The sequence below is a fragment of the Sesamum indicum genome, linkage group LG13 (assembly GCF_026168435.1).
Source record: "Sesamum indicum cultivar Baizhima isolate 11 linkage group LG13, ASM2616843v1, whole genome shotgun sequence".
In the NCBI taxonomy this organism is placed as follows: domain Eukaryota; kingdom Viridiplantae; phylum Streptophyta; class Magnoliopsida; order Lamiales; family Pedaliaceae; genus Sesamum; species Sesamum indicum.
The window spans coordinates 14,882,956-14,893,758 of record NC_142669.1 but is presented as its reverse complement, the minus strand read 5'-3'; the positions used below and the strand labels follow the sequence as shown (position 1 = coordinate 14,893,758).

General features: G+C 27.8%; 1 protein-coding gene across 1 annotated transcript; it reads left to right on the top strand.

Annotated features, from left to right (window-relative positions):
* The first annotated feature begins 5,453 nt into the window (after positions 1–5,453).
* On the top strand, positions 5,454–7,269 carry LOC105176165 (3-ketoacyl-CoA synthase 6). Its single transcript, XM_011098888.3, has one exon. The coding sequence runs from the start codon at positions 5,627–5,629 to the stop codon at positions 7,115–7,117; it is 1,491 nt and encodes a 496-aa protein (XP_011097190.1). The 5' UTR covers positions 5,454–5,626; the 3' UTR covers positions 7,118–7,269.
* The last annotated feature ends 3,534 nt before the right edge of the window (positions 7,270–10,803 follow it).

Here is a 10,803-nt window from a genome sequence, read left to right as displayed (position 1 = left end):
TGTTTTACAATATCAGATATAAAAATTATCTGGTAACTTTTTATAATATAGTAATTATTAATATATATATTACTCAAATTAACTTAAAAATGACACTTTGTAGAATATATGTTATATATCGATAATGATGATTATATACACATGCAAAACAAATACCAATATGTCATTTCAATTTCAATTAACAATAAACTTAAACGAAATGAGAGTAAATTTAATTTTGTAGTATATGTAATTGCATGGACTTAATCTTCTAAAATTAAGTTGTTAATTTAATATGAGTCGAGAAGTTGAATAATATTTTTGGTATTTTAATAATTTGATTTAGTGGTATAAAAATTATATATCACGTTGAATTTATAAATTCTCTTCCCTTTATAATAGTATAAATGTCCAATTTCAATTGTTTAACTTAACTGGTAGAATTATGGTTTCATCTATCTATATTAATCTACACTAATATAAAAAAAAAATTACACTCGTAAATGATAATTAATAATAAAATAATAGCAATTATTAAAATTATGAACTTCATTATTATGAAAAAATCATCAGCCTTGTGACTAATCATATATCATTAGTATTATATATAATAGGCGACGATATTAAAATTGTATCTTGATTTTTTTAATAAGTGAAGAATTTAAATTAAAAGCGGAGTGTAAATTAATATACATAAATATATATAGAGTAGATACATAATAAATATAATATAACCAACAACTCATATATACTTCTTAAAAGAAATTGATAAATATATATATATATGCTTAACCAAAAGTTAAATATTTTTAGAAAAAAATGAATAAATTATCATATGTTTTAAAGAAAATATGTTAAGAATTGATACGTAATTATTTATTTTTATCTAAAAGAATAAATAGTTAATAACTTAATTTTATTAGCAAATTAATAAAATCTTTTTATGAAATTTTTTGCGTATTTATTGTACTAATTTATTAGTTAATTTTGAATTTATAAAAAAATAAAATTCAAACTATTTAATTCACTAATTAATTACTTTATCATAAATAAAAGATATTTTTTTAATTAAACTTAAAATATAAAATTACTTAAAGAAAGAAATTTTGAACTAAATATATATATATGTATATAATATAAGGGCAATACTATCTAAAAATTTAATTATATGGGGTAAATGTTACATTTGTTAGTTTAGGGGGTAAACTGTTACATGACGAATAATTTAGGAGGCAAAGTGTATTTTACATAATAATAATAATAATAATAATAAGGATTAAATACATTTTGCACCCATGAACTATGCATGTAGTCACTGTTACACCCTTAAAATATGAAAGGTAGCAATTTGACATTGATATGACAAAAATGCCCTTCTCACTTACCCCCTATACTTTTTATTTTACTCCTTTAAATAAGTTTTATTAAAGAATATCCCCAAAACTACTTTTTGTAATTTAAAATTTTACTCAAATTTTATTTTAAAAATAATATTCAAAATTTATAACTTTTTTATAAATTATGTAATATAAGAATATTATAAACTCAACCTATGCAAATATATTTTACAAAGTAAATAATTTATATTAAAAAGTACACTTAAATATGTGTATATAAATTATAGAAAATGTATGTTATGCAACTTTTAAATTTTTATTCAATAATATGTCCACATAATAAAAATATGTCATATCATTACTCAAAAATTATAGAAAATTATACATTAATTATATCATAAATTTGCATATTTTACAGTGTGTATATATATTCAGTGTAACATTTTAAAATTTATAGATAATTTATTTTTAAAAAAAGTTCAATATATATAACAATACAAGCAAAATTTATATAAATATTTTACCAATTATGTAAAAAGAATAAGAATTGTAAATTTATACAGTTTATACAGATTCTATATTCAATATAAAAATTATAAATTAATTTTGGGTATTTTTTGTTTTTAATAAATTATTTTTAATAATTCAAATTATGTTTAGGGGTCTAAATTAATGAGAGCATTTTCTTCATAAAATAATTGGTCCATATCATGAGGGACTATTTTGTTACATTTTATAGTTTAGGGGTGTAAATGCACTTTATGCATACTTCAGGGTTGCAAAATATATTTAACCTTAATAATAATAATAATAATAATACTAATAATAACAACAACAACAAGGGATAATTACACTCTCCTCTCTAAGGTTTGGTGTAATTACACATAGACACCCTTTGATTGAAAAATTATATCTAATACTCCTAAGGTTTGCTTCCGTCTAATAAATAAGTCCCTCCATCAATCAAAATTCATTGAATTTGTTAATATTAACAAAAAAAATTGAACAAAAATTGATATTTACCCTTAATTGATTTATTACTGACTTATTACAGATCAAACAATTTTTTTCGAACTAAACTACCCTTATAACGAGAAGATATCCCTCCTCACATCAATTAATGTGTGAAGACATATTAGGGCAATTTGGTCATAAATATATTTATTTGACCTGTAATAAATCAGTAATAAGTCAATCATGGCTTAATATAAATTTTGTTCTGATTTTCTTATTAATAATCAGCAAATTCGGTGAATTTTAACTAACGGAGAATTTATTTATTATATGAAAGCAAACCTAAAGAGTGTTAGATGTAATTTTTTAAATAACAGAAGATCTAAGTGTGTAATTACATCAAATCTCATGGGAGATGAGTGTAATTATCCCTAATAACAATAACAACAACATCAATAATAATAATAATAATAATAATAATAATAATAGCATATTGTCGATAAAATATTTTTTGCAAATGCATTTATAGCCTGTTATCTTTAAATATTTATGGACTCCAATTTTATAGGGAAAAAGAATTTATTTAATATTGTGAGTAAATGTTTTGTAGTCACAGAATAATTGTACATTTTAATGTATACATTCCCAAGAAATATTTGTTGTAAAAATTACCTTATCAGCACATCCAGATTCCAGATCAATCAATTTAAATTTATCATATACAGAAAAATAAACAAATATATTTATTTGCTATTATTATTATTATTTTATTATATAAAAATATGTCTTCCAATCTCCTGAAAAATATTGGTATCTCATTTTATTTTTTTAGCAAAATTATATTTTTGGTCCTACAACTTTAAGTCGTTAATATTTTTTGTCCTATAACTTACTCTATTTATATATTTAATCCTTTTCTTTATGAATTTATTCTAAACATTCCACATTTGGTCCCTTTTATTAGTTCTGTGTTGACAATTTTAGTCCCTCTTCATCCAGTAACGTATCTCATTTTTTGTCCAATTACTATAAGTCTTTAGGACCAAAATTGTTAAAACATGACTAAATTTATCAAAAAATGACTAAATATAAATGTTCGTGACTAAATTCATCAAAAAAATAAATAATATATAAATGGAGTAAGTTATATGACAAAAAATACTAACGACCTAAAGTTACAAGACCAAAAATATAATTTACCATAATTTTTTGTCCTATAATTATTGATTTTTAGGACTAAAATTATCAATATAGAATTAAATTCGACAAAAAAGGATCTAATGTTATTCTTTAATTATTTTTTTAAATAATAATTACAGTTTTTAAATTTTTAATTAGTTATGTATATATTTTTTAGTGTGCGACGCCACCAGTACCAATTAAAGAACTGTCAATGACAGGTGACTTTACCGTAAAATATTTATTGGTCTCAACTCGACCAACAACTACCTTTTCTTTTTCCTTTTTTTTTTTTTTTTTGGTGGTAACACTTAACGGACAACTACCCCAACCATTCAAACATCCCAAGGTTGTCTACATGCCCACGCTTCAGACAAAAAAATTTGAAGCAACCAATCAGGTCTCTGTGTCGTTGTCGAGGTTGATGCTCTATGAATAAGTATGAAGCTGTAAGTTTGAATTTCACGAAATCAATGCAGTTTTTACGGGCATATAAAAAGAATATTAAAAAAAATTATGAAAAGAATAAATTATAATAAATGTGAAGAAGTAAGGTGAGAGAAAAATGTGGAGTAATGTGTAGTTAAGAGGAAAAAAGTATAAATTTAAAAAAATATTAATATTATTAATCTGACCAAATTTTTATTAAAGGAAAGAAATGAAATAAAGTGTGAATTTGGATATTCAAAAGTTGGTACGATAATTTTTATTTTATTTTATAATAATATAGATGTGTAGATATTTATCTAATTATACGTAAATTTATCGTTACTTGATTTTTATTTTATTTTATTTAAACTCTCTTGCAAAAATAGAAGGAAATAGAAAACTGCAACCGCCTGATTTGAGAGAACATGGGCTGCTTCTTAAAAAGTTCACGAGTTCGTGTTGATTTTATTTTGAAATTTGGCATAATTACGAATATTTTTTGTTGTTTAAAAAATTATAAATACTCGTATAATATTTAATAAAATTATGTAATTTTTTTATGAAGGTATGAAATTATCAACTTTGCCATTATAATATTTTTTTATTTTTTTTAAAGAAACTAGAAACTTTTAAAAAAAAATGGGGTGGATGGAAAAACTTTAAAAATTATAAAAAAAATGATCCACTTATTCCATAAAAAATTAAAAAATTTAAAATATAAATAAAATTATAATAGTTAATGTACAAGGACATTTTGGTCGGTTCACTACAAAAAATGGATAAAAACCTAATAGATTGTCAAAGATGGAAACATGCGTCCAAGAAAGTATTCGGCTAAATTCTTTTAAAAAAAATTTATAAGCTCATTATCTTATGAAATGGCTGTAAAGATTATTACATCTTATTTTAAGAATAAGTTTTTGAAAATTTAATTAATTTAAGTAAAATGAAATTATGAAACTTATAATTCAGATATTAGCAATGGCGACAACTCTGTACGAAACTAATATGATTGAGATTGAAATAATTTATTAACATATTAATAATAAATTAGAAATTTCATAATTTTTTTTAGAAAAAATATAAACTTTTGAAATGACCTTATTTTTAAATTGTATGAATTTTTTTTTAAAAAATATCAAATATTTTGCAGTATCTTATATGTTACAAAATATTTTTATAACATACTTTTAAAATTTTATAATCTCATCAACACCCTCTAAGTATATAACAAATATTTCAGTTATATAGAATTACTCAAGACTGTACAAAATTTGACGAACAGCTCGATGGATAATACTTTATCGCATATATATATATATATATATGTGTGTGTGCGCCGCGATTTCATTAATGTTTGATTAATTTAAAATATATAACCTCACCTAAAACAATAAACCAAGATGAATTTAATTATTACTATTATTGAGGGAAATAAAATTAAAAAAAAATATGAAATTAATTTGCATGTATAGAGGAGGGCTGGCTACAAAGCTATAGCACACAACATAAAACTCCAGCTAAGAGAGCGTTGTATGACATGAAAGTTGTTCATTAAATCTCCTTACCTGCCTGCATTCATTGCTCCCTCACCCCTCATATCATCACTTCTTTTATAAAGCTAGCGGATTCCCCTCCTGCTCCCACCACCCTCCTCCTCTCCTCCTCCACCACCACCACCGTCGTCGCCGCCGCAGCTTTTTTCTCTACCCCTGAAGAAAAAACAAGAAACATAGTAATAAGAAAAGATGCCGGAGAGTTTGCCGAGCTTCTCCAACTCCGTGAAGCTCAAGTACGTGAAACTGGGCTACCAGTACCTCGTCAACCACATTCTCACCTTCTTGCTCATCCCAATCATCATCGCCCTCGCCGTTGAAATTCTCCGGTTAGGGCCCGAGGAAATAGTGAAAATCTGGAATTCTCTCCAGTTCGATCTCGTCCAGGTCCTATGCTCCTCCTTCCTGGTCGTATTCATCGCCACCGTCTACTTCATGTCGAAGCCCCGGTCGATTTACCTGGTCGACTACGCCTGCTACAAAGCCCCGGTCACTTGCCGGGTCCCTTTCTCCACTTTCATGGAGCATTCCAGGCTCATTCTCAAGGACAATCCCAAGAGTGTTCATTTTCAAATGCGGATTCTTGAAAGATCGGGTCTCGGGGAGGAGACCTGTCTGCCGCCGGCGATTCATTATATTCCCCCGACGCCGACGATGGAGGCCGCCAGGGGTGAAGCTGAGGTTGTCATCTTCTCCTGCATCGATTCCCTGATGCAGAAGACTGGAATCAAGCCCAAAGATATTGATATTCTTATAGTGAATTGCAGCCTGTTTTCTCCTACTCCGTCGCTTTCCGCCATGGTCGTGAATAAGTACAAGCTAAGAAGCAATATCAAGAGTTATAATCTTTCCGGCATGGGTTGCAGCGCCGGGTTAATTTCCATAGATTTGGCCAGGGATTTGCTCCAGGTTCATCCCAATTCAAACGCTCTTGTTATCAGCACTGAAATTATCACCCCGAATTACTACAAGGGGTCCGAGAGAGCCATGCTCCTCCCCAACTGCCTCTTCCGCATGGGCGGCGCCGCCATCCTCCTCTCAAACAAGAGCCGGGACAGCCGCCGCGCCAAGTACAAGCTAGTCCACGTCGTCCGAACCCACAAAGGCGCCGACGACAAGGCCTACAAATGCGTGTACGAGCAAGAAGACCCGGAAGGAAAAGTGGGCATCAACCTGTCGAAAGACCTCATGTTGATAGCCGGAGAAGCCCTGAAATCCAACATAACCACCATCGGGCCGTTAGTCCTTCCAGCGTCAGAACAACTCCTTTTCCTCTTCACCCTAATCGGCCGCAAAATCTTCAACCCCAAGTGGAAACCTTACATTCCCGACTTCAAACAAGCATTCGAGCACTTCTGCATCCACGCCGGCGGCCGCGCGGTTATCGACGAGCTCCAGAAGAACCTCCAGCTCTCGGCGGAGCACGTCGAAGCGTCCCGGATGACCCTCCACCGATTCGGAAACACATCTTCTTCTTCACTCTGGTACGAATTGGGGTACATTGAGGCTAAAGGAAGAATGAAGAAAGGCGACAGAGTTTGGCAGATTGCTTTCGGGAGCGGATTTAAGTGCAACAGCGCCGTCTGGAAGTGCAACAGGACGATCAAGACTCCGGTGGACGGGCCATGGGTGGACTGCATCGAGAGGTACCCAGTGCACATCCCAGAAATAGTGAAGCTCTGATGATAATTCAGTTCAAATAAACAATAATTAGAGCTATATATATATATATGAATCAATCTGTATTCATAAATTCAACAGTCACTCGTTATAATCTCTTGAATTGTTCACGTTTGATTTTCTGGTAATTCAGCTCTAATTTTTGCATTTCCAAATTCATGTGTCTGAAAATATTCTGCATGCATTTACTCCAAATACAGAAATGCAATAAATCAGTAATCAATTAAATAGAAATTTTTATTTAAACTTTTTTGTTAATATTATCAAATTCAGTAAATTTTAACTTACGTAGGGATTTATTTGTTAGACGAAACAAACTTCAATAATGCTAAATGTAATTTCCCAAACCATAGAGAATCTAAATATAATTGCACCAAATCTCAGAAAGAAGATTGTAACTTTCCCAAATATTAATTTAAAATAGAATTTTGGATGAATTATATATATAATTTCAAAGTTTATAATAAACTGTCAACGTTCCAGCATTGACAATATTGTCAATCTCCCCACTCTGCATTGTCCCAGATGCGTAAGTAGACTGAAAGAATTTGAGAGAGTGGATTATGGGAATTAATTTGGTTGAAACAAAAATAAATAGATAAAGGAAATTGATCAAAATTAGTTCTACCAGATAGAGACAAGTGATGACAACATTCAACAACCACACAGGAATTTAATGTATAGTGCTGTCACTCTGCCCTTATTGACTTGTACATGGGGCTACCATACTAAATGCTGTCACCAACCTTCTAATTAGGACAAGATTAACAATATATAACCTTACTTATGCAAGGTTAAGGGGGAACAACTCAATTAATTGGGCTCAACATCTTTGACCACAAGTTCTTGAGTTCAAATTGAACATGTGTATGTTAATAAAACAAAAGGGTTGATTATATATTTTTTATTTGAATTATGGATGTTTTTTTATGTCAACTTATTATTTCGATTTTATGAAATTTTGCACTTTATCATTTATAATTATTTTTCTACTAAGTTTTTTGTCGGATACATCACATGCAGCATACATGTGATATTTAAGAGTTATGTGATGTGACACTTTTCACATATGCACAACATATGATGTTTTTCTGGCAAAAAACTCAACAGAAAAATACTCATATTTGGCAAAGTGTAAATTTCGCAAAATTGAAATGGTAAGTTGTATATAAAAAAAAAAGTGTTCAAATGTCAAAGTGTAAAAATGAGTGTTATTCGAATGGCGAAATGTAATTAACCAAAAAAAAGTATTACATCTTGCTATCCAAACTAAATGTCTGTTTTTATATTTTGCCATCTAATTTATTTTTTTTGTGTTAATTTACCATTTCAACTTTGCAAAAATCTGCACTTTGCAATATATAATCATTTTTTTTAAAAAAAAAAATTTCTATTGGAAAAAATATCACATGCACATCATATGTGAAATTCTACCTGTATGTTGCTCTTAAATATCACATATACAACGCATGCGATATTTTTTTTTCGGCAGAAAGATCGACCAAAAAAATTTATATATGGCAAAGTGTAAATTTTCTAAAGTTAAGATGAAAAATTTGACATAAAAAAGATTGAAATAATAAAGTGGAAAACAAACACAGTTCGGATGAAAAAATATAACTTATTTAAAAAATCACTTTAAATTATGTGATTAACACTTTTTTTTTACTAAATATATAACTAATTGAATTAGATTATAATTAAAAAGTGTGCCCACATACAATATACTGTCCCGCCAAGCGTTTTGATGAATTGAACTTTTTTTTTCAAATTTTTGTTGTATTTTCTATTTTATTTAAGTTATGTATATAAAATATTTATTTAAATAAAATAAATGCCATGAATTTTATATATGTCAAAATTCTGTATATTAAATAGAATCAAAATGAAATAATATTTAAAATAAAAAAAATCAAACCAACTTTTGACACCCAAATTTAATGGGGACTCTGGATGAGTAACCAAGTAAGTATTCATACTATTAATTTGAGAAAAAATTCTTATTCAAATTAGATTTGGTCGAATCAAATCAATTATAGAAGAAATGTATCATATTTGTTATGTGATTGATTATTTTTTTTTGAATTGTATTGACAAATATATTGCACTTGTTATTTAATTGGTTCAAGTTGAACCGATTGTAGAATTTCCCTAATTTGAGTAACATTCAAGAAAACATGAAGCACCGACTTGTTTGGTTATGTAGTTTTGAAATTGAGTTTCCAATTGTTTTACATTTTTTTTTTAACAAAAACTGATACATCGTTGCGAATAAAAATTTATATTGGTTAAGTACAAAAAAGGGGGGCATGTGTCAAAAATATCTTTACAAAAACTATTATCACAATTATATTTGTATTCTTAATTGTAATTTTTTAAATTAATGCAATGTTAATTTTATAATTTTTTTAATTTTAATATGTTGTTAAAAATTAATTATATATAATTTAATTATACAAAATTATTTAAACCAAAAAAAAAATGAAAAATGCCAAGTTGCGATCTTGGCCAGCTTTTTCAAATTTCTTGCTTTATTTGTTGACAAGTCGTGATTTAACATCACGACTCGTCATGTTTTTATTATAATATTAAATAAAATTATAATGATATAATTTTTTTTATAATAAAATATTAAATAACTCGTTGGTTTGATGCGCTCCTCTGGACTTTTCACAATCAAAATTGTGCTAATATGTCCTTAAAGGGATTGTTTGCGAGAGTTGTGGAAAAATGTGCTTTACCTTTGAGGTGTTTGAAATACCAATTTTTATTTCTAAAACTGTTGCAAAAGAACTTCTAAGCCAACTTTATTCTTTTTAATTTATTTTCATCTAAAGTTGATGTTAGAGTTCTTGGATAATTTAAATGATTTAACACTAATAAAATTTATAATTTCTTATATCTAATATTTAGAATTTATATTTTATTTTCTATATTATTTGATATTATTCCTATGAAATATAAACTAAGTTTCTATGATTAACTAAAAATATATTGACAATCATGCATTATGAATTATTCTATTAGCATTCAATATTTTAATAATTAAATGACATTAATATATCTCTAATTTGTAGTAAAATAATAATGATAATAATAATAAGCATATATCTATATTTACTATCACCATATCATATTAAATGTATTTTACTTAGAACAATGTCAAAGTTTCTATTTAAATCAATATATTCCTATTAATTGAGGATATCATAAAATCTTTAAAATTTTGAGGAAGTGGATGTCCTCTACTATTATTATGGCAGTCTGCACCAAAGATTTCGTGCAATTTCCAAAAGAAAACACGCTTTTCATTAAATTCTTTCACATTTCTTTTTATAGCAAGACAAACTCAATATGAATGATTAATTGATTTAATTGCAGAGGAATATTCTGGAACCCCTGCTATGTTTGAAAAATGAATTTCTACGAAATTATTTATCAAGTAATAAGTTTTTTTTTTCATTTTATTTCGAGTATTTATCTCTTTTCCCTCTATTTTTTACTTTAATCCCTTAAATCTTAAAAAAACAATAGTGATTCTTATTTTGGGTGAGAAAACTATAGCTTCCCACCCAGATGTTGGCTGTTGGTGCTTATTAAAGGGGTTGGCCAACAACATATTGAGAAAATTTGAAGTAAGAAAAATTATGGTTGTTATATAGTTTTTGTGGAAATTTAGCAAAATTATG

Coding starts and splice junctions, on each gene's coding strand:
- LOC105176165 (XM_011098888.3), top strand. CDS start 5,627: ATGCCGGAGAGTTTGCCGAGCTTCTCCAACTCCGTGAAGCTCAAGTAC.